Genomic DNA, 25,758 nt, shown 5'->3' with positions numbered 1-25,758 from the left:
TTTCGAGGTTATCTTTTGACACATCTGGTTCTTCAAGTAGCATATAAGAAATACTTGAAGGCATGGCTGTGGTTCTGGAAGTTGTCAGAATCAAAAGAAAGTTGACTGCAAATGACATATATACATATGCAAGTTACAATGCAAGCATTGGAAAGAAAGAAGACACATGTGAAAGGGTTGAGGCAAACCTAACAACTCCTCTGTTTGTTGGATGTAGACTTAAGTTGATAACAACACTGGAAAATCAGGCAGTTCTGGATGGCCATTAGACATATTTGATGTGCTTTTAATTTGTGCAGTTCCAAAGATGATCATCTTAGTTATTATTGTAAAAGAATACTAACACCAGACACTCTGCAATAATTAAATTAAAAGCAAAAACCCGATGGCCACAAGCTTATACTCTAAATGCAGGATCATGTCTCCAAATTCTCATGGATCTTATGCCTTTATCTGATTGTTCCTCAATTTTAGTCCTCTGTTTTCTCAAATCATCCCCTGTCAAAAGCCCATTTAATCATTTGTTTTGTTTTACAAATTAAAGAACATACACAATTGATATTTTTGTAACATAATTATTAAAACCAAGGCATGTTCATTAAAACCACCATTATATTATGAAAATCATAATCCTGGGCCAGGCCACTGGAAAGATCCCCTTTAAAGGTTTTAGGGAAAATTACTAGACTGTATTAGTGTCATATCATACATCACAGGCAGTAGATCAGGACCTCACTAGCCTGTTCACCACATGAGCACTAGTCAAAATGGGTCCCCATTTATCATCAGAAAAGAATAATCAAGTGCAGAATCAAGTTACATATATCTCGACCTTTCCACAGGCCACTTGAATGGAGCTCATGGACAGCAGTGATCCGTGGATCACAGCTCCGGCTGCCATTCGTTGCTCTGACTGGTTCACATGGCACTGTCTGGGTTAGGAAGTGGCAGAGCCATGTGCCAATCATGCATGATATAGGTCTTCGAGCCAGCAGTGCTATCAAGGACACCACAGAATTGCAACCTCCTGTTCCGAAAGTATGGCCACAGGACAGAGGATTTGCCTTGCAGGAGAGATACCTAAGCTTCCCTTTTTAGACCCGTTGCATCCAGTGCACTGATTTCAGTCATTCCCAAGCACCTCTAACTGAATACCAAATTGCAGCCTAAATGACTAATCACCAAGCAGGACTTTAATAACTTGTACTTCACTGATTTTTTTGTTTGTTTTCTTCTGTTTCCAACTCTCAAGGCAACTGCAAAATTATTCCCAATGTTCTCCTACCATCAGTGTCACAAGGGAAACATTGCAGTGTTGAATATGTTTTTAATTTTGGTAGCAAATAATTAAATGGCAAAGTGTTTGAAGCATTTACAATGGATGCTCACACATGTTTTAGAGGCTCATGATCTATTTTCCCAGCAGAGTACTACAGAAGATAGAATTCCCCCTGTGAAAACCTACCAGCCCAATCCTTCTTAAGTAGCTAATAAGTTCAATGCTGAGTATGTAAGGGAATGATCAAACAGTTTTTCCAGCAGTACTAGCTCATACTGGTAGGATGGAAAAGAAAGAAAAGTACATAAATAACAGTGAATCCGTGTAGGTTTACAACGTTCACACCTGAAATATTCAGTCAGCCTTAACCAGCTGGCATTCAGGCATGATCAAAACAATGTATTATCTGTCAGCTGAAAGAACTGGCTTACTACTGGCAGCAAATAGGAGTCAAAGTCTGATTAAAAAACAAGTAAGTCATTCATGATAAGAAAAAAAATGTAAGAATGAAGAATATATAAATGTACTGAAAGGGGAGATATACAGTCAAGCATTTTGTGGATACCTGGCAGCTTTGATTATAATTATTTTGATTATAAATTGCTCTAAGAGCTGAAATTATTATGTATTTTGGTAATAAACCAACCACAAAGCAAACAAAACAGCAGGTTGACTGGGGTATGTGAGATTATTATTATTTTTAACTAGAGAAATATGTCAGATTCCCTCCGCAGCCCTTGGTCAAGCTGTTCACATTACAATTAATAAGCACAAATCTATAATGAGAATCCTGTAACCTTCTGCAGCAAATGTGGTAGTCCAAAGGAAGCCAAGGATGAAAGAGCAAGCCAGGTGAAAACTGCATAGGATGCCCAGCAAAAGTCTGGTTTCTTGAGGTGTGTGCACAAGGAGGGAGGGGACAGGGAATGGTAAAGGAGGAACCACAGTAACCATGCAAAGTCACCAAACAACTAAGGAAAGCAGCACCAACTGTTCCAGATTTCAGAAGGGATCTGAAGTAAAGTATGTGTTTCTCCATCAAGGTCCAAACCTCTACTCTTGGATATAGTCAAGTTTAATTCGTTCTAAATTACTGGAACTGCCTTCAGTTGTGCTCTCTACTGCCCTTTTATGAAACCTCAGGAAAGCCAGACCAAAGAGGTGCATGGACTTGGAGATAAGTTTTCAACATTATCATCCAATTTGAGTCTTATCAATTTAAAATTTTGGTTTATGACAACCATTTCTAACAGAGAAGATGCTCTATTTTTAAAAACATTGTAAGGGTTTGTGATGCTTTTACATGCATGCAGTTAATATGTAAAGCCAGTGTGGTGCAGTGGTTAAGAACATGGGTCTGGGACTCAGGTGATCAGGGTTCAAGTTCCCATTCAAGCCATGGGGCCAACTTTGGGTCAATCACACACTCCCAGCCCAACTACCTCACAGGGTGGTTGTTGTTGTTGTGGGGATAAGACTGAGAGGAGGAAGAGGAGACTGATGTAAGCTGCTCTGAGTTCATTAAGAGAAAAAGAAAAAAGGTAGGATATAAATCTAAGAAATAAATAACTCCATTTATTTATAATAACAAACACTGAAACAATATTCCTGTGGCCTCTGGGCGAGTATCATAAGCACCACAGCATATGATGGATCTCTCATTACCAAAGGTGTAAGGTACTGATCATATCTCAGTCCTCAGGGATTAATGCTCTAAATGAACAGATCCAGTGAGCTGGCCAGGAATAAGGCAATCCCATATGATTGTCATATGTGGTCTATTCGAAGGAGAATTGATAACACCAATCCTTCTACCTTCTGGAATAAAAGAAATGGTGGGATCGTCATCTGAAGATGGAAAATTCAGAGATACTACACTCTATCAGTCCTGCTGAATCCTACAAATATGGCCCACAAATGTCAAAAGTGTTCTCTACTTTGGTTCATTTAGACTTAATACCAAATCATAGTTCTGTGATGAAGAGCACCTAGAGGACTCCCTCCTTCCTCCCCTTTTGTGCATAAGTCCCTAGCTCTGGGACCATCTTTCACCTATGATAGTTTGCTGGGACATGCAAATGGGTGCATTTTTATTAGTGCCGTCTTTTCAGATTGTGATCTAAGTGAGTTTACAAATGGCAGCCTGAAGGTTAGCGCTAACAATGGTTTGCCAGATTAGATGTCACCACAAGTCAAATATAATAAAGATAGAAGAGGGAGTCTGCAGACAAAAGAATGAGGGAGGAGAGTTTCTGATTCTCTAACCACGTTTTAATGCTATGCATGAATTAAACTTTGCCTTTAGGACTGCAGAATCACCATTTTCTTCTGTCGTGCATAGAAATGAATAGAGTCATCCATTAAATAAAGTACTGAATCATATATAAAACTAGTTACAGTAATATGAAGTTTGTTTATTGGTGTGCTGGGTAAAGTATTCTACTCTCTACTCTTCAGTGTATTCAGAACATGTTCATTAGAGAGGCATTTAAATGCATTTGAAACATTTCTAAAGAGATTTCTCTAATCCTAAAATCCATTTATTATTTTCCTATTACTCATTTTACAATCTTAAGATTTGGGTAATCTGGAATTAATAGTTACAATGGACTACTCCTATGAAATTTCTTAATACATCTTGGGAACAGCTTGTTTCTTTGATACTTTGGCAGATTATCAGAAGACAGCTTGAATAGAAGAAAAAAATTAAAGAATATGGAGGTAATCAGTAAAACAGAAAGAACACAGAGGTGTTCTAATACAGCCAGAGAACAAGTCAACAGTAACTAATGAAAATCTATTTATTTATTTCAACAGTGTTGATCCAGGACCACTTGTAGGCCAGGGATATGCATGCACCCCTTGAATGGTAGGGTGCATTTTGTTAGGCATGCGGACATGCGAGCTGCCTTGACAGCATGTGGCTTGGTCACATGGGCATTTTTGTTTTCTTCACAAGAGTGTGATCTTGTGTTCTGCTATAAAAAGCCGATGTTAGATACTGGGGTTTGAACCTCAAAATTTGCAGTGAAGAAGACTGCAAACTCTTGTGTAAGTGCAGAAGAAGAGGAGACCAAAAGTGTACAACATCAGCAGTTGTAATGAGCATGTACTCAGGCCAGATAATAAGTCGAAGAACCTCACTGCCTTTCACTGATCAGTAGAACAGTTCCTTCTGTGTATTGTACTTCAAGCTCTAGTTTCTGGCTTAAATTCTCACAGGCCCAGTGTGACAGCAGCCACCACCAAATCTGCTGTGCTACAACCAAGTATATATTTCCACATAGTGCAGCAGTACAGTGAAATACATGGAAAAAAGGAACCTGGAGCTGTCTACAGCCTTTACACCTAAAAGGAAGGTGAATTTGTTTAAGTTAAAATGGTAGAAGATATTAAAGCCCTATTTGTATTTAATGAATATGAATTAAAATTAATCTGAATTAGGTTGTTTAAAATTAAAGCTTAATTTCTTTTATATTTCACTTCTGCATTTTTTTTCTTTCAAGAGAAAAAGGTGTGTTCATGAAAATGAATGAGGGGAAGCCTCCTGTCCACCAAGGACCTTGGGATGAAAGATTTCTCTCTCCAGCCATTTTTTTGCATATATATCTTCTTTTTTCTATTACAAGTGAATCCATGCAGCATGGTCTCTACCTAATTGCATAGGGAGTCTACACCTCTAAAATATAGACTGAAATCTGAAAAAAAAATGGATAAATTGAAATCAAATTCAAGCAATATTAAAGAAAGAAATTCTGTTGAATAACTTTAACTTTCCAGAATAGCTTTAATTCTGGAAATAAATCTGAAGGAAGACGGAAGGACAGAAGGAACGCCCTCCCTGTTCCATGTTGAGCCCCATGATAGCAGCTATGCTCCTCCTAGAGCTGGAACTAAATCTAGCACTGGAAAATGAACAAGGTTAGCAAAGCTCTTATTATATTGCAGCAATAAGAGTGGGGTAATGGATCTGAATACAAGGAGGAAGCATCTTCTTACTGACATCAGTATCCCAGAAACTTTCCTGAAGGAAGTTCAGATTCCAAAAAGCTTAAATGTCCCCAGAGTTCTAGCAAGAAAGGTCCCATTTTTACTGATCTGATTTGATATTCTCCCAGAAAATACATTTTTTAGTATTAGCTAAAGTCCACTAACATTTTGTTCAGCTTTGTCAGTCTGAGCTTTGATCTACTGGTAACTAATAAATTAAGAACAGCTAGTCTTTTTTGACGCTTAGAGGACAGACCTTTGCACTTAATCTGTCGGTGTTGCAGATAGAAGAGCACATGCATAATAAGCTCTGTATTTTTTGGAGTTACAGTTCAATGCTGAGGGCAATGTGATGTTAACAAGACATAAAACCAAGGTTCCAACAAAGATCTTGAAATTCAGACTTTGCAAATGATTCTGGATGCTTTAGACTGAAGCATACTTTGGGTTATGCTGCTCAACTTCAGTGTTTAATCAGTACGACTTTTAAGGAGAAACATGAAAACTCCATTTAAAACATGACATTCAAGGCAGGCTACCAGTACATTAAAAACAGTACAACGGTTAAAACATCAACAGTAAAACAGGTAGTGGGAAACAATGACAATTTAACTGCCGTTGCCCTGTAGGAAAGAGTCAGGGCTCAGAGAAGGTGTTCTTTGGAAGCATCAGACAAGAGGATGGGAACAGAAACATGCACACACCCACATCCACACTCGCACACATACAGGGGGTGGGGGAGAAAGTGAGCGAGCAAGCAAACAAGTGAGAAGGATATAGAGAGAGATTGAAAGAGTTGTGCCATTAACAGGATTGGGAAACAGAAAAGCAGACCCATTCCATATGGGTGTAGAGTTTACCCAGCACCAAAAAGAAAGCAGAGATGGCACACAGCGAATAATTCTTGGAAAGGGGTTCCATAAATGATCAGCATCATCCAACACTGCAAGCACATGGTCCAGCATGCTGCCCCAGAATGGCAGGTTAGGCACTGGGCAGTAGCTGTTCCAAACTACTGGATATGATCTTCCTTTTTTCCCAGTAAAGGCCTCACCACTGCTTACTACATAGCAGTGGGGATCGCATCATCCATGAAAAGGCATTAACCACCTCCAAGATGTTAGTCTCCAATGCACAGATTTCACAAGGTTGTATGGGTAAGAGTCAATGGTCTTAATCCTCCAAATAGCCATCATCATCAAGCTGCAGAAGCTGAAAATTATTCATAACAATATGACTAAATGGTGCTCTACCTCACCCACCCCCCAAAAGTTTCAAGAAACTCTATCTACAAAATATCCACCAAATTTGTCACAGTGGTCTTTTGAAGGCTCAGGCTGTTGCATCACAGAAGCTCCTTCATTTGGTTCTGCAACTGGGTAGAAGAGGTTTGGGAATGTTTGTACTGATGGCCCACACTTGGTCATCCCCTCATTACAAGTGGAGAACATGGCTTTGGCAGGATCACTAGCTATCAAGACTCAATGGCTTCCAGGGATGGATTAATCAATCCAGTTCTGCACTGAGACAGATAGCTTGAAGGTCAAATTTGATTTGCTCATGACAATGGAGTCCTATTTGACTCTGCCACCCACAGATCATCTTCTAGTCCAGCACAGAAAATTTAGTTCTCACACATCTGCTGGACCCAATACAATTTTGAAATCGGCCCATAGTTGACATGGCTGGTATGAAACCCTGAGTTGCTCCTTACAAGGTACTCAGCATGAATGTTAAAGTCCTTCAAGTCTAAAAGACTTTAATAAAACCTTAAGACGAACTCCATCAGTTCAGCCAATGGGCTACCAGGGAACCTCATGGACAGTTAAACCCAAGTCTGCCCTGTGGTCCCAACACCAGATACAGGTGTTCAAAACTGGATCACTGCTGGGCAAGGAACCCATGCAGGGAGCTAGATTATGTACAGCACCAAGTTTACCCTCCTCCCCATCCCTTGAGTTTGGTGTTGTACAAGATACATCTGGGTCAAGTTTAACCCTCCTTCACCATCTGGCTAGGTTACTATGAGACATGGTCAGTTCAGCATACTTTTCTATAATAAAATAATAGAAGATACATCCTTTTCCATTAGTCAGTTTGCTCAGTGTTTTTATGGTGCCAGCTTAATTCTAATATGTCTTTGAAAATGCAAAGCCATCTTAGGTAGATGAGAGTAGTTATATATGCTACTTTTCTGTTATAAGAGAGGAGCCTGCAATTACAAGAGGTTACAGCCACATTTGGATAGTTAAGGGCACAATCATGTGGTCCCTAGAGAATATCCTTGCTACACTTTGAGAAAGGGACTCCAAAAATTAATTCCCAGCCCTGCCCAATCCCCAACCCATTGAAGCCACCATGGTGCTTGCTTTCCAAGGTTCAAGTGGCTTTGAAGGACCTTGTATAAGTCAAGTTATTCTGGTAGCCTTTAAAAAGAGACCCATCTAAAGAAATAGAAAGTGGATAGAGAGATGAAAGTTGTTCTTTCCATTTTGCTGGTAGTGCCCTGGCAGGGAATTGGATCCTGAAAAACCTCCAAGTGCAGGGCTTCTTTCTAGCGGTCTAACATGATTGATAAGCAGACAGGAATAGTGCCTTGGACAATGTAGTGAACAGTCAAACAGCAGACATCTGGGCAGAACTGATTTCACAGACATGAGTCCTGAAAAAGTGAGACGCCTCTTGAGGAAAACATGTCTTTAAAAGCTTGACCCGGGGAGCCTTGCCAATATTTTAAGTATTAGATTCTCTCACCCCCCAAACTCTTCTTTGTGATATGTTGTGACAGGTAATCCCCCCTTGCAGACTACTTTAATGCTTTTTGATCTGACACTTCTTCAAAGCAACAATACCTAGTTGGGGAGCTACAAAAGCATCAAATACTGTGACAAGGTGAACTGCGTAAGTTTTTCTGCCACCAAGTTGAAGGGTGAAACCTAGGGCCAGGATGTTATCTCACAAGGATGAAAGGAAACAGGAGCAGGCTGAAGGAACATCATTTGGACTCCTTCACCTCCATACCCCTGGATATCAACTGTCTTGTGTGGAAGACAAGACAGAGGGAGGCATAACAGGCTGAAGGTACATTGCCAGGGCCTGCACCAATTGAACTGCCCCAACAGAAGGCAAGATGCAAGACAGGGCCATTCATCAGCCCTACCTTTGATCACTTTATTGCCTTCTCCTTTGCCATCCCCTAATTGTAAGCCTAATTTTCAATGGAATTCATTGATAGATTGAAAGGTAATCTTGAGGCCTTTTGTGGAGGCTGAGGAGTTTCTCTAAGGTTTGAAAGCTTAATCATTGGAACTAAGAACTTCAGGAAAATACTTGCTAGTTATTTGCTGATTGTATTGCTGATATTGTGGCCTTGGTATTTTGCTTTCAGTCTCCCACCACTGGAATGTGGCCTCTGAGAGCTTCTTTAAAACTGAATTTGGCACACAGGCTGAAAAAGGTACAACACATTTGTACTGATGGTGCCTCATACCACATATATAGATATGTCTAAATGATAAGCTGCAAGTGAGTACTTCTGGTTTGCATAATTGATTTATAAATGCAAATGCAAATCCATTTGTACATTGTTGCTGTGATATCTGAACCTGAACAGTCTGAATTTTGTATAGATTAAACCACCAGCATTAATATATGATTTATTATTGGGCTAACTCTGATTTGTTGAGCCCACAAACAACCTAGAGTGTCTGGACTTGGGCAGCATACCAACATCATAGAATTCATAGGTTGTTTGTGGCAATTGATGTGACATGCTCTCAGAGCATCCAATAAAATTTATTACTCCTCCCCCCCCTTTTTTTTTCTGTTAGGCTCTACAGTTATACCAACATAAGATGAATGACTGTAGCTTAGTGTTAGAACACATGCCTTCATTGTGAAAGTTCCAGATTCAATTTTGGGTATGGCTCAGAAAGACTCAGTTTTGAAAACTTGGAGAACTGCTGCCAGTCCAAGTAAACATCATTGGTCTATATGGACTAATGACCTGGCTATATTTCTAAATATATTTTTTAAATCAAGGAACAATTTTAATTTGTTATTTACATCCACATTTGCCAGTGATCTAGAAGGCTTGAATTTTGCACAATAGTAGTCTTGTAATACGTTTTAGTTTGTGCTCAATTGCAGTTTATCCATAAAGCAATCTCCACATTTTTCTTTAGTCAAAATGTAGTTGGTTGCACATACAATGAATTATTTGCCAAAGCAATTTACAAAGATCATATTTCAAGATAACATTTCAATTATCCTGCATGACAGCATAAGCTTCTGCCTACATCACAAGAGGGAAAGCAAGCAAGCAAGCAAACCATTGAAACCCATTCTAGACTGATTCTCTAAGCTAGCCATTACTTATAAATGAAGCAACTCACAACTTTACTAGTTCAGCTTCTCTATACTATAGGCTTTCATCCTGACTTTTTTCCCGCAACAGTCCTCTGATTTCAGTTCTGATTCACTATTTTTCCTCATTCTATATTGCTTTCTCTTATCTATTCTTAATTTTATTTATATACAGCATTTTAACTTCCTCACCTAATTTTCTGGCTACTCAAAGGAGAGTAGAGTTCTGGTTAGGCTTCTCCCTCTCCTTATTTGCCAAGTCCATGAGTGAAACTTTCGTCCCTTTTGGGAGCTCATTCTCCTGCAGATGTTAAAATTCTGGGCTCCCATTCATAATGAGCATCAAACAAAAAGCAACCATTTTAAAACTTCATAACCAAACAAAATAGGTGAAAGTTTCATTCCTTCGCATCTAGAAAATGTACCCAAAATATTTTCCAAGAGTTAGAACAAATATTTTCAATATATCCATTCAGGATCAGATAATATTGCTACATTACAATAATTTTATGATAAAATATGCTTCAATGTTTTTCTCTGAACCCAGTTTAACATGCTGCCCATTGCTATTTCGCTTCAATGGTTCAAAAACTTTATTCCTCCCTCCCCTGCCAATTCTACATCGGTGAAAAGTTTTTCAAACATTATACAATTTTTGCAGATTCTCACACACATTTTACATGTAATTAAAACACATAAATTAAAAGTAGACAAAGAAACATATATTTGTGTCTTGATCCTAAACAGAAAGGAATTTCCAGAATAGCAGAGATCTGTATCCTTTTGTAGTGATCCAGAGTCTGCCCAACATCCACATTATACATAGCTCCTGGTATACTGTATACATCACTTTATCACATGTTAGCCCTAAATATCAAGAATTTAGCTATTTACTTCATTCATTAAAATCTACAGAGCCTATTATTCTGTTTACAGTCTAATAGATATTCACTGTCACCATTCAGGCCTCTGATTCAATTTGCCTAAATCCCATCTGAAAAGTGATCCTGATGGAGAAGTAATTTAATCATCAATTTCTTCTCAGAACCATCAAGAGTGGCTGTTTCTTAATATGTAACGGCCCTGGTGCTTACCCTGCTACCAGAGAAAGCCTGCTGACTAGAAAATAGTCAGCAAATAGTTTAAATAAAAAAGTAGCAATATTTTAAAGTGATATGAATAAAATACTCACATTGACCATGTTGTGCATTCTTCTAAGTGTCTAAAAGCATTTACACTCAAAGGAATTCAGCTTTCTTTGGTTATCATGCTTACTCTGGACATCTAGAGATCAGCAAACTGCCAAACAACTGCAGTCCAAATGCAATGTACAGGATTTCCCCCTCTTAACTAAATGGACAATTATACAAGTGGGTTTAAATAAACTAAACTGCCTTGACTTTGGAATTGTTTTAGGGTGGCATTTACCTCCTATTAGTGCTAATTTTGTCTATGGAACAGTGTTTCCAAATAAATCATACTCTTTCTCACTCTGTCCATCCTTCCCACCAACCAGAAGAAAGAAGCCAAGAAGCTATTGATGGACTATATCCTATTTAACCATAGTTCTTGTCACACAACTCTAATTAATCCAAACGCAAAGGAAAAAACAAGCATCCCTCCACACACCATGAATATCTTTTAGATTGATATTTTAAAAAGTTGGGTAGTTGAGATTTGGCCGGGGCAACCATTCAGTTTTTTCAATGCAGCTATTAATAATAATAAGTACTTACAAACATTCCATTTTGTGGGGCTTAGAAAAATTCCAGATAAAGGGCTCTCTCCTATGAGGTTTGTCTACAAGCAAAGGAGACACTGTTGGTGGGATGCATTCCCACTCACTCCTGTAACTCCCTGAGTTCTGCAAAACCAGAGACCTTGAAGAACAGATGAATAGGTCTCTGGGGCTGAACGGGAACAGTAAGCTCTAGTGCATTAGCAGAGGACTGTTGTAAGTAATCTGAGTGATGGACTTCATTTCCACTTTTCTAATTGAATATTGTTTACAAGATCTGAACAGGGCAGTCAAAGATAGGACATTCATTCATATGGTGGCCCTAAGTCAAACATGGTTTGACAGCAGCTAATAGCAACACAATCTTGTATTATAAATGGCATTATGATCATGTATTAGAAACACCAGCACAAAAATGACGTGCACAAACAGACTGGGAAACAGGCAGGCGGACAGTATCCATATTTACATATTACGTACACAGGCACAAAGTTGGTTGCTGCAAGATTCAGGACAGATAAAAGGAAGTACTGCTCCACAAAGTGCATCATTAAGCTATGGAATTCACTTCAGAAAATACAGAGATGAGCACAGTTGGGAGGGTTTTAAAGGAGGACTGGATCAGTTCATGAAGGCTATCAATGACTACTAGTCTGATTGGCTATGGGCTACCGTAATATCAGAAGCAGTACACCTATGTACATTAGTTGCTGAGGACATGTGCAGGAGAGTGGCTGTGCTCACGTCCTGCTTGTGGATTTCATGCACAGCTGCTTGGCCACTGCATGAGCAGAATGCTGGAACGGCTGCACTCTTGGTCTGATCCAGCAGGGCTCTTGTGTTCTTAAAGTATAACCATTACAAGTGTATCTCACTATGCTCCATTTGAGCACTGCACTGCCTAAACTTCATTGCAGTATCTCTTTCCCCCTCTCCTCAGCAGCTGGGAGCTCGACTCCCACATGCAAACCAGCTCTGGGTTAGAAAAGGTCAGGCACTCCACTGCAACCGTTGTGTTCTACTGCAGCCCCCAAGAGGGAACAGGGAGACACAGTCACGCTCACAATAGCCTTCCTCTATGGGCAAGGAGGCATTAGCACTGGCAAAGTACTCCAGTGGTACTCCCACTCTTCCCTTTCACCCCCTCATAAACATCTATTATGCATCCAAATTCAAGCACTACACGCTCAAGTTGCTGACAATCTCCCATTACTATTTTGAGTCTTTCTTTGTGCTCTGCAGGCTGCTGTTCTACAGGTACAACCTACATCTGACCTCCAGTTCCATGTGGATTAGAACTCCTAATTATGACACTTCTCCTCTGCAAAACTACCAACCAGAACAGTAGTATCTGGATTGCAAAACCATACATGTCTTTATCTTTGCAGGATCCACTCCATGTCTAGTATTGTTCAGTAAAGAGTATTAGTGTATCACTAATGCTCTTTCTGTGTTTGAGAGAGTTAGCAGGTAACCCTGTGTGGGTTGAGGGGGTTGGCTCTGTCCAGTTCTGGGCAATGTGGAGACCCTTTCTCAGGACTGATGGGTATTGGCAGCATGGACAAGGGTACTGGAGACAAGGCTAGCATGCTTGCAGTGCCTTCCATTTTCCTTTGCAGTATATTGTCATTTGTCTTTCAGCACGTTTTCCCTTCTTCTTGAGGTGAGCCTGTATAGCAGGAATTCGTAGTCCTCCAGTTACTGTCAGAATACAATTCCCATCACTCCAACCACTGATCATCTTGGTTTGGACTGATGGGAATTAAAATCTAGCAGCATCTGGAGGGTCACATGTTCCTACTGCTGACGGATTGGATAGCCAGTCATTGGCACAATGGTAGCTTATCTATGGTCCAAGTGTCATTGCAGTACTGGATCACTCTCTGAACACAAATCTTTCATTTCGCCCCTTCATTAGTAAATTTGGTAGCATTACTTTAAAAGTAAACGTACAAGAACTTTATTTGTGGTTGCAAATCATGTGCACATATCATGTTCACAATCCCACATGCAGAGGTGCTTTTAATTTTATTTATTAGGAGTGATGGTTACAAATTCCCAAATTTGTTATCATGTTTGGAAATGCATTTAAAATGCACACTTCACATGTACATTTTTCAGAAACCATGCATTTTCACCCCTAGGTCAGTACTGGGATGTGTATTCTGTGGAGAAATCTGTAGTTTTCCCTTTCAAGAGGGTTGGAAAATCAGATGGAGAACAAGTGGTGCTGCTGCAAAGCAATGGCTACTTTGCAACTTTCAGAGAATTTTCATGAGCTTGAAAATTGCTGGTACTCTCATTCTGATTTGACATTTATTTTTGAGTTGGCTAATATTAATTCTTGAGGATATACCAAACAGCAGAGTGAACATGCACAGGTAATGTTGAGTATAGCACAAACATTCTGTCATGTACGTTAATTAACACCTAAAAGGGGATGATATAAACTATTATAGTGCCATGGGAGAAACACCATAGGAATGCTGTTTTGAGCTGGATTGCTGTGACAAGTATATCCTATAGATAGGACCCTGGAGTAGATTTTGATGGGCTTTCTTAGCTGAAGAAAGGAAACTTCTCATGTGGTGAGGTCCTATACTCTTCAAAGCAGCGTTTCATTTTTTCAAAGATACAAGTTTGAACTGGACTGCTAAACTGGTTCCAATTCATTGTATGCACCAAGTATATAGCAAGGAGGCTATATAGCAAGGGGACGGCATACAAAAACATTAAATAAATAAATAAATAAATAAATAAATAAATGTGCAGAAAAACGTGCTTAACTTATGCTGAAATCAATGAGTACGACTGCTCAGGATTGTGCTGAACTTTTCCATGCACATAGCACAGTATCATTCAAGTTAACATGCTCCCTTTTCTTTCTCTGCAAGCCATTCAGCTGGTTTAGGGACCTGTGTGCTTGACTGGTGCTTATTACTGACTATCTGAAGTAGTAATTAGCTTGTTAGGTTGTCAGCAAGCAAGTTAATTTTATTTAGACTTTATTAATTTCACTCCTGCTGGCAATTGCTTTTTAGCTACCTTTGCTCTTGACAACTTGGCACTGATCTTTTATTCAACAGAGAGAGCAAATACAACTATGATATTTTGGAGATGGCATTTATTTGGAAAAGTCTATTAAATTAGAGGTGTTGTTAATAGTGAAAACAAGATATTCTATTGCAGGGTCATTCCAAGATAAATAAAATCAAAACTAGCCTTATGATATTTATTTTAATATGACCCACCTTCACATGTACTCCCTTCCTGCTTAATACTGCTCTTAGTACCCCAGGGGGAAAAAGATAAACAGCACTGAACCTGTCTTTTCCAGGCCTGCATGGCTAATAACAGCTTCTGCAGGGAGGCAATTTATATTGAAGAAAGGTCACGCTGGATAGGGAAGTGTTAAATACTCTCTCCCAGATCAACAGCCCCTCCCCAGTCTTCAGCCCAGTAGAGCTGCTAAAGAGTCAGTGCAAAACCCACAAGAGATTCTGAAAATGCATCATCAGTCTAGTTTTGCCATTATGCTTAGGCTGTAATCCATCAAAGTTTATAAAACAGCAACACAACTTTGTTCATCTGACTCCATGTATTTATTAATTACTTTTTTATACCACCAAATAGTCAAAGCTCTTCCTGTAATCAGTCAAAATAGGATGAGAAGGTGTTGCTGTTGACAATATTTTGGAAAAAAAATAATGCAGCTACCCATTTCATGCTGTCCCAGTGCCGAGAGCACAATCAGAAACTGTGTGGAGCTGGAGGTGAGCAAAATGCCATACTCCATAATTCTCAAAACCAAATATGTTTGTTTGCCTTGACATTTGAAGGTTAGGATTACACATGTAGAGTGGTATGAGCCTGTATGCATTTTTATTTCTGGATATGTTAATGAAATTTTATGTTTGTATTCAATTTAAAAGTTAACCCTAATGCTATCCCAGCCACTCAGGATAGGGCACTTCAAATGCTTGAGATTAACATTGCTAGATACAAAAGGTAGGGCTTTCAACAAAATGTTTCAGTACAGATGGTACAAGTTCAAAGTTTCAGCCAGCCAGCCAGCCAGCCATGTCCTTTTCTGAGACAGTCCTTTCCATGCCTCTCCTTTCCTGCCTTTCCTCCCTTAAACTGTCCCTCCAACTTCGCTCTCACTGGAAAAGACAGAGATGCTAGGGAAAGACAAATGCTGAAGAAGAGGAAGGCCAAATAGGAAATGGATCAATTCCATTAAAGAAGCCACAGCCTTGAGTTTACTATTGCTGAGCAGGACTGCCAAGGATAGGACATTTTGGAGGGCTTTCACTAATAGGCTCGACGTAAGTTGTAGATGACTGCACATAACAATAACCACTCCCAGGGATCCATAAGCGTGCTCAGTTCTCTTGTACAGTATTTTGGTGAGGTTTTTGTATTTGCATAAACCTTGCGTTTCCCCCAGCCAGGGTGGTCTGATTTTGGTTATGTCAGGATCCACACTGACAGGATGAGTTTGTTATCACTGCATACAGTGCTATTTGTGAAACATTTGCAAATGGAAAATCTAGCTTTTCATTTTACACCAGCCAGCCATAAGTCCCATCTCATGCTTTCTCACAACAATACTGCCGATAACCATCCTCTTCTGTCTTCTTCTCTTGTTGTGACATCATAACCAGCAAATGCTAATGTCCCAAAGCCCAAGTGCTTGAGTCCATCAGAGGCAGAAGCGGCAGCAGCAGTTGGGCATCCCAAATGCACCTGGATACAACTCCGGCTGACAGTCCCTTCCTTCTCAACATTGCTGAGGTCATCAAAGGGAGAAGCAGCCCTTTATTAGGGTGAGATCCAGATCCATGACCTACTGAACTTTGTAACTAAAGTCTAGTGTCTGTTTTTTTCCCTGCCTCCTTCCTAATCCCTTTCTCTATCAGATCTTTTAGGTTCTAAGCCTGAAGGTAGGGAGTATCTTATTATTGATCTTTGTAAGCCACACTGAGAGCCTTTCTGGCTGATCCTGCACATAAATAAATCAATATATACTGTTCCAGTGGATGAAGTTGGAGGACAAGCCTCAGAAGTGAACAATCATGGAAGGGAGCTCTGTAAATAAATTAATTAAATCATGTTTATTCAGTAGCGTCCTATGTACGAATAGAGATATAGCATGGCCTTTCAGAATGCAACCATTCAAGAAGATTTTCGTATCCAGTAGTTGCTTGCCTACAATGTTATGTCAATTGTGGCAGGTATATTTTACATAGAGTTCTACATAGTCATTCATATTTGACTTTATGATTATATATCTGAGGTAAGTGAAGCAATTTCAAATTGAGAGCAAGACAGCACATTGCAACTGAATAAATCAACACTTTTGTGAGAAGGGCTGTAAATCGGGTTATTTAAAAGATGTCTTCAACAACATAGAAATGTTAATGAAAAAGTGAATTGTTTCAGGTCAGCCCCTAGTCAAAACTGAAAGAACACTATCACAAAAATGGGATAGCCCCCAGAGGTAGGTGTAAGCTTGTCTGGGTGCCTCTTCCATTCTGAAACTATACCAGTTCTTACACTATAATATCACAAAGTATCGGCCACAGGCATAACATGCTTAAAGAGCATGCAAAACTTCCTGCATCTGGAATTCACATAACCATGTACATGAATGGCACATGACTGAGCTCATGGCAAAAGCCAGAAGGTAATTTTGAAAAAAACCATCAGACCTTCACAAAGGTGATGAACTCTTCCACTTTTTCATTGGACATTATCAACCTCTTCTGCACTGCTTCGAGTGCCTGTTCACTTTGCCTTGCCAAGCCATGGAGTTGTTGAGAGGCGGTAGTTTCAATTTCGGTCATGGCACACTCTGCCTCAGCCATTTTACCTTCAAGATTGGCAACTTTAATCTCCTGAAATAAAGCCACATTGAAATTGTACTTGAACGAAACAGGAGAGCATCCAGAAACGATGTCACACTGTTTAAAGGACTGTCATTTCTGTGGAAACACAATAAAATTTCCCTACACAGGCTCAAGGTGGAAATCACTACCTGCAATGCCTTCTATGTGGGGCTTATTTATTTTATTCTTCAATTTTATGGTATTTTTATTGTATTTTATTGTCTAGTTTTATGGATTGTTGATAACCACCTGGAAAGCTTTGGCTATGGGGTAAATAATACTAATAATAATTGAATTAAAATCACAGAGATGCTGCTATAGGCATAATAAAAATGTTATTCTTGACAACATGCATCTTAATTTGTAAGAAATACTGTACACAGAAAAAGCTCAGGTAGGAATTTAGTATTATATGTTAAATCTGGAAACTCTGTAATTATATACCTTTTTCTCCAACTCCTCTTTAGCTTTGCGATACATCTGCTCATACTGTGCCTTTTCTTTCATAGCTACATTAAGCCTTTGCTTTAGTGAATCAATTGATGCTTTTTTGTTTGAACAATCTTCAGTCAATGCCTTGACCTGAAGTAATACCCAGAAAATAAAGGTTATTAGGGAAAATATTTGAATTGTTTAGATGAAAGACCTGAAAACATTTCATTAACAACATTTAATTTTACAGATTTAGGTGAAAGTGTAGGCTAGCACCTGTTAATGCATGAATTGTATCCCCCTGAAATCTCTATCACTTGTTCACACATTACTGCTACATCACTACAAATTTTTAGTTACAACTAAATTCATCAGCATTTAAAAACTACCAGATGTTAACATGAGAAAAAAATCTACACAAAGATTCTGATAGGAGGTGACATTAACCATACAAACTGAAAACTACTAACCAGTAGTGCGCGCGCGCGCGCGCTCTCTCGCTCGCTCGCTCTCTCTCTCTCTCTCTCTCTCTCTCGCTCTCCATATGAATCATGACTTAGAATCAGTTTATGAAAGAAATTTCATTAAGCTTCCATGTAATACAGTGTTAGTAGAAATTTTCTCACCCTCAGATTACATGAAAAATGCAAGACTTAAATGATGTAAGACTTAAAGCAAAACAGAATTAAAGTACACCAACGATCTCTAACATGCTTCCCCCCACTACCTAAAAAGCAATAAGACAAGTATTTATTTCACATGGCCTTCATTATGTTTGTGATTTCCCCACCCCCCTCCCTCTCTCTGCCAGATTTCTTAATGACATCTTATCTCCAACACAGAGGGCAGGAGAGTAGCTCTCTCTCTGGAACTGACAACTGCTTAACGACTGCCAGAGCAGGCTACTGAGCCAGGCAGCCAACACCTGATTTTAAGGGGAATCAAAGTGGCATTTGCCTTGAGAACTATTTCTGTTTGAGGCTTGTACAGTGTGCAGCCTCAGGGATACCAACACATGTGCCCTGTTTTCTAGCAAGTAAGGGACAAGGTGTGTTGCACAGATTGTGTCAGGAAGGTGCCATTTCATCACCTCTGAACATCTGAAAAATTCATAAAATACATATGGGGAAAACACCTGCAGAATAGCATAAAATGGAATCATTAAATATATAATAGCGAAAGGGATGACACATGAATATTATGATAAGGCAAATTTACAGGTATTTTTTCTTTCTATGACAGCTTACATATATTTTATATGACAGGTACAATCTTATTTCATCTCTAATTTTTAGGAAACTTCCCAACATGTGACATGCTAGCTGTACTACAATTTCAGACAGGAAACATTTCATTCTCATGTTAAATTGGGGTGTTTGCTTTGTTTTGTTTTCAGAGCACAGTTCTACTATCTCTGTATACAAATGGAATTATTATGATGATTACAATTAAGCAAAGAAATCTGACAGAAATTTAAATGGATACTCATCAATGATTTTTTAAATCCATATGATGTTCAAAACTTGTAATAGTGTCATGGCTGACTAGATGTGTGTGCATGTACGTGTGTGTCAGTGAAACCCATTTTTTGGATTAAAATGAATAACAAACATGAAATACCTTTTCTTCAAGAGTATGCAATGTTTCATTAAAGCTTTTCTCCTTTTCTTGATTTGCTTTCATACGCAGTCTCCAATCTTCTATCAAATGCCTTTTCATACTTATGTCTCTCTCCATTCGAGAAATCCTTGGAATAGGGATGAAATATAGTATTCACAGAATTATGGAACAGTACTAGCGTGTACTTATTTTGAATAATTAAAATACATGACTACAGTGAGCGCTAATCTGTATACCATTTGCCAATCCAAAGGTGCTGAAAACGTTGACATATTCTATATATATAAGGGCAAAGCAGACAAACTCTGTGGACTTGTGAATCTTAAGTAACATATTTTTATACCAGAAATATGGAGCAATATAAATATAATATTTACAGCAAACCATACTAAGTTGAGTGTTTAATTATGAGCAAGTGGAAGCAGAATATTATAATACTTAAGTGCAGATTGGCAGAGAAAAGAAAAATAAATGAATTTAATAAAGTATTCATTTAAAGCTGTTATGGGATGAATTGCCTGTGATGATTATGTATCATAGGTTAGTATGTGAAAAACCTTTATAACAATATAAGAGAATTTTTTAAAAATACACTAGTATTATCTATTAAAAATACAGTGATTTTAAAGATACTACTTTGGCATATGACTTTTAAAAGAAAGGCATTACTTTTGAACTGTAAACCTGTCGAAAAACTATTTGACCCAAATAAAACAAGTCAGTATAATTATATACAATACATTGTTCTTGATATCATGTCAGTACCACATAAAATCAGCAAGAAAACTACAGCATTGTAAAAACTGATGGGAGGAATTTACATTTGAATGGACACATCAGCGTATTGGGGGCAATCAAGCAGATTACTTCTAGCAAAGCACATTCAATATTTACTCTATAAAATAATGGGAGCCCATAGACATATCTGAATACGAAATCTAAACTACAGAGCTACTGGGTGCGCTAGGTGTATCTTAAGGCTTTAATCAATAAAATATACATTTTGTTAAAGCCTTTTAAAGTTATCCCGATATTTAAGAAGAAAGAACCATGCCAATAAAAATACTTTTATTTTTCAAGATTACCCATTAGTATGTAGCAACTTTACTGACTCATGAATATTTTGTGTCTTCAACATTTAACTCAACAAACCATCTACAAATATGAACTCAAATAAAAAATAAATTTAACTGTTCTTTTTACAATTGTAAAACTGGATATTTAATCCAGTTTAAGCATGTAACCCTTGACATGCTTCTTAGCCCTTAGGCAAAGAATTGCTGTATTTGAAAGATTGCTTTTAGCTGTGCTAAGGTACCCATTTAAATATACATCAAGGATAACCAAGTCTATTATGGAATCTGAAATGTGACTGTTGATATTCATTTTGCTATATAGAAATTGTAGTAATTAACAATTTATTGAGTTTTTTTAATGTCAACTACATGATACACACCTGAAGTATATAGAAAAATCAACATAAAAGAAACACATGGAAAGATCATTTGCAGTAAAATGGCCATACTTGATCTGAAATGCTATTAGAGCAATTACATTTCTACCACTGGGGGGAAGCAAACACAACAGATAGACAAAGTGAACCTACTTTTCCTGCAGTTCCCGCATCTGTTCTTCTTTTCCTTGGACTTCATATTTCAAAGATTTAATGACTGATGAATGTTTAGTGATTTCATTATTTGCATTCTAGATTGAATGAAATATTTATTAAAGCCTCAATAGTGTGGATTTAGGATTATCCAAATTATAACTGATAATGATCTTTTTCAAACAAAAGATTTACTGTTTAACAGCTCAGTATATTTTGATTACTACAAAACAATCATTAGTGAGCATCAGAATACAACAGAACATCTCTACCCTCCTTGTACTTACAAAACGTGCCCTTTAAAACACACTGCAAATGTTTCATATCTCTGACTTCACAATTGGTAGTTCTCAGCACAGGCCCACAGAGATTCTACCTTATTTGGCAGAGGAAATATCAAACTCTGATAAGCCAAGCTTACATAAATTTTCCACTAAGCAGGTTGCTTACAGGATAGGGCTGGGGAACAAAAGGCACATGTCCAAGAGGCCTATGTTACCTCTCCATCTTTTGATTGCCAAAAGTTGCAACACTGTGTAATAGAAGAGAAGCTGATCCTGCTTTTGGTTTTCTTGGCCATGTAGTTTCTTAGCAGCAGTCGTCACAGAGAGGAATGGATATATTTGTTTGTACCACTTCCCTTTCTCATTTCCAATTCTGTCCTCTCTGTCAAACCCTTGTTCGTACCAACCACAAAAACCAGTAGGTTTAGAATTTTAGCAGCAAATACAGATCTAGGGTAGGTAAACTAGAACTCCCATATTTCATGACCACTGGCATGCAGGCTGGGGCCTGTAGGAATTGTACACAAAAGCTGGGGCGGCCGGTGCGGGGGTGGTTCCTGATTGCCTACCCCTCATCTTGCAAGAAGGTCTCTGGCTTGCCTGCATACAATCCAGAAAGAAACCTGCCCTGCATACAGATTCACATGGGACCATGTGGTGAAAAACAAGTTATGTATTTTAGTCAGTTCTTTCGCATAAAGAATTAAACTGGTCACCAATACAAACACACACACTAAAATAACTAGGCACAAAAACGACGGCTATTTACAATACATTTTTAATAGTGATCAGCAGTTAAAATTGGTGGTATGGAATAGTGTCAATGAATGGCATCACAGAATAGTTGAAAGTAAAGTAAAGGATGTTTTCTGTTGTCACCCTCCCCCTCCTCTCCTGGTTTACCATAGGCATGCAGCCTTATTTACAGGTTTTGCTACTAATCATGTTCAAGAAATGTACATACCTTGCTGGGTGAAAAGATAAGACTTAAAATAAACCAGAACATTTCAGGAATGTTTTATGCTTATATTGGGCTTGTAATTCCCATTAACATTAATGCGAGTCATGTACTATACATGGCACAGCTCCCCTCCAGGGAAGTAGAGGGTTTGGGTTTGGGTTATGATGTGAAGAGTTGGCTGTAAACTGTAGTTTTTAAAATATTGCTCCACCTGCCTCCATAAAATGCTGACAGTTCTGTTAATTAAAATTCAATAGTGCCGTATATGCAGAGTACTTGAAATTTTCAGATTTTCTCTAAATGTTCATGGCAGGGATTATAATGATCCCATTTTAACATACATATAATGAAATAAAAATTAAAAGCAGGTTCATGAAGAATGCAAATGCAGTTTGGCAAAAGTGTGGCAGTAAGTCTAACCGCTATTTTTTAAAGATTGGGTCTATGTGTTCATAAATACAATCATAATGTAAGGGATGAAGAATAATGTATAGTTTATACTCCTGAGATACGAAAGGAATGTAAGTCATAATTCTTGTGTTACAGTGCACTTCAACGGGGGCTTTCTCTCGGCAAGGAAAAGATTTTTCAGAACAGCACAGAAAGCTGCAGTAATTTATTATATTTTTTTTTAAGTGAAATGTTTTCATGTGGTCAAAGCATGCCTAAGATTCCAGCATTTCTGTATTGGACAAGTCACCTGATCCTGAAATATATGAAATTTAACCTGAAAACAGTTAAAATGATAGATGGCAGTAGCATAATAACTGAAGTTCCTTAGGCCTACTTGTGCAGTTTGACCTTCATTAAGGGAAAAGTGTAACACCCTGTTAAAGAAGTTTACATATCCAAGTAGAAGTGGACACTTGTGTTAAAAGTGGGCCTCTACAAAGAGTTACACAGCAGTGCTTGTTATAACAACAGTTAGCATGCTTTATATCCAAGGGAAAAATTGCCACTTCCTGTGGAAAACAACACTGCTATGAAAAGGAAAGGAAATGAAGCAAATCTCTTCCAGCAGCGATTGGGTAGGAGTGTTAAGAAGCAGGAAGCCTGGTTCTCAAAAACCACTTCTTGTGTGGCTAGACTTTGGAATCTGGAATGAGGGGGGAAAAGATACATGAATATGGTACAATCTTGGCTTATTTATTCAAAGCCTTGCTGGCAAAACTGAGACATGTGTATAAACAATGTGGGTTTTGCAACAGGTTCTCAGGTAGTCTGAGGCATCATTTAAGTTAATTATACCATTAATCAAGTACTTATAGTTTTAATTCTTTATGCCAAAATTGTTGGACAAAATTCGAGTAAGAGTACTCAAAGGATTAAAAAGCTAGAACTTGTGAGTGGCTGTAGTCTGTCAGTCACCATATGAAAAAAAAAATCTATATTGTGCTTTTCTATACTGGTTCTGGTAAGCAAGTTCCCAGCTGTTCCCATCTACTTGCTTGAAAAGCACGCAACCTTATAAACAATGAGTTATATCAGGGACATACACTGACTATGGAAAAGCACTGGGCTTTAAATTAGGATTCGAGTAAAAGCTGTTTAGGTAAAGCAGGATCCCCATCACTGTGCTATGAAGGTAAACCTTGTTCTAATGTTTTATTATGTTTAACATGTGTGAGGAGGGAGAATACCCTGCTAAGATTAGGCTCAAATAAAGCAGGGCTCCCCAACCTTTGGGGCTGGTGGCTTCATCTGGAATTTTGCCAGAAGCACCCTTAGAAAAGTGGCTGCCCAGGAAGGGCGTGCATGCACAAAAGGCCCACCGTAATGGCCAGTCACAAGGCACCAATTTTCCAGAAGGCAAACTGGTGAGACGGAAAAATAGTAACTCTAAGTACAAGCCACGTGTGGTCTCTGAGTTCTATAACATAAAACCACTTTTCTGAATCCATAGTCTTCTGCTTCAGCACCCTTTCCTCAATAGACAACTAATGTACTGTCCCCATCATCCATATTTTAATTTTCTAAGAATAGCTTTGGGGGCCATTTGTGCCCCTGAGACATTTCTGTGTAGAAAGATGGTGCTGCAGGCTAGGATTTCATTTTGCAGTATGCTGGACTCCCAGTTGCCGTAAATAAAATAAAAAATTAAAAACCAGTAGAAGGGCCACGAAGCACCAAGGGATGTGTTCATGATCACCAAGCTGCAGTCCCCGGAGACAGAGGAAGGGGCCTTGTCCAGTTAAAAGGAGAAGCCCCAGGAAAGAAAAAAAATGCTGTCAAAGTGGAAAATTAGGAATTCATCTCTTGTGCAAAGGCAGTCTTTAACTTCAGGCTTATGACAGACAGCAGCAATTCTGAATTGTTTTTAGGTGGCATCAGAAATAATAACACAAAGCAAATTATTAATCCCATGTTAGTATAAAATAATTGGATTAGATCCAGTCTTAGTTATATAGTAGGCTCAGTGAAATAAACCTAACCTAGTCATGACTAAGCATGATAAGGTTTTACTTTAGAGGCACCCTATTTCATTCACTGAATTTTATAGGCATCTTCTATTGTTGCTTCCATAATTTGTTTTTACACACACACAGGTGTTAGGAAGAAAAGCACAAGCAGTCATCAACATAAGATAACCCTAATTTAAGCTCCATTATTTCAATGGTTTTGCTCTAAGTATGCCTAAACCAAGGTCCAAACCAATATTAAGAATCAAAGGCAACCAAAAGATTTAAATCTCTACCTCCTGTATTTTGAATTAAGTGTATACCAAGGTGGCTACTTTGAGTATTATAAATACAGGATAGAAATGTGCATGCCTAGAAGACTATCCAAAGCCATCAGGTGAGCTATGCAGTCAAACATCTCTGATGCTACATTTTAAACATGGGAAGGAACTGAAGGAATAATTCTAGTGATTTAAAGTTGTAAATCACAGCATAACTCTAATTCAAATGCTTAGGACAGATTCTCAGACCATTGTAAAAACAGCTACTATATGATTCAATATATTTACTTATTGTATTTACATCTCACTATTCCTCCAAGCAGCTCATTATTTCTTCACAAAGCTGTTGCAACTTGGTGACACTAGTTGCCCAAAAATCACCCAGTTCCATGACTGTGTAGAAATTTGACCTTAGTCCTCCTCCTAGTTGAACACTGAAACAATTACAGCAATTCACTCTCAACAGTCTTCCAATCAGCAAAAGTTCAACTTTTATTTAAAGAGGCTCATATGCTTTGTCAGTCAGATGAATTAAGACTTCTGAACTATCAAATCCTAGACCTAGATTTCAGTCAAGGTTTCATCTTAAACCTGTCTTACACAAAACTGTACTTATGTTCAGTCAATCCAATTCCATTTATTCTACAATTCCACCTGTTAGCTGCTAATAAAATGACCATTTCATATTGTTATCAACTGTCAAATATCATGAAGCCCTCTCTACCTGCATGTTATTATTCATGGTTCCATTAAGATGGACCCAGACATTGCAATTCTATAGGCTACAAAAAATCAGGGAAAAGACTAACGTACTGGACTGATATATGCCACAGGTAAACTATATTATTAAATTTTCATAAACACTATTATAATTTAATAGGGTATCTTAATTTAGTCTTTCCCTGAAATTTT

General features: G+C 38.3%; 1 protein-coding gene across 7 annotated transcripts in view; it reads right to left on the bottom strand.

Annotated features, from left to right (window-relative positions):
* CNTLN (centlein) overlaps positions 1-25,758 on the bottom strand; it is a 213,942-nt gene that overhangs the window by 12,989 nt on the left and 175,195 nt on the right. For all 7 annotated transcript variants that reach the window (XM_044427774.1, XM_044427777.1, XM_044427780.1 and 4 more), the window contains 4 exons: positions 20,922-21,019; positions 19,316-19,442; positions 17,708-17,845; positions 17,087-17,272 (listed from right to left, as the gene is read on the bottom strand). In XM_044427774.1, the coding sequence (XP_044283709.1) occupies positions 17,087-17,272; positions 17,708-17,845; positions 19,316-19,442; positions 20,922-21,019 (549 nt within the window). The remainder of the gene's footprint in view (positions 1-17,086; positions 17,273-17,707; positions 17,846-19,315; positions 19,443-20,921; positions 21,020-25,758) is intronic.

The sequence above is a fragment of the Varanus komodoensis genome, unplaced genomic scaffold (genome assembly GCF_004798865.1).
Source record: "Varanus komodoensis strain SLA01 unplaced genomic scaffold, ASM479886v1 scaffold19, whole genome shotgun sequence".
Classification (NCBI taxonomy): domain Eukaryota; kingdom Metazoa; phylum Chordata; class Lepidosauria; order Squamata; family Varanidae; genus Varanus; species Varanus komodoensis.
This window is presented reverse-complemented; position numbering and strand designations above follow the sequence as displayed.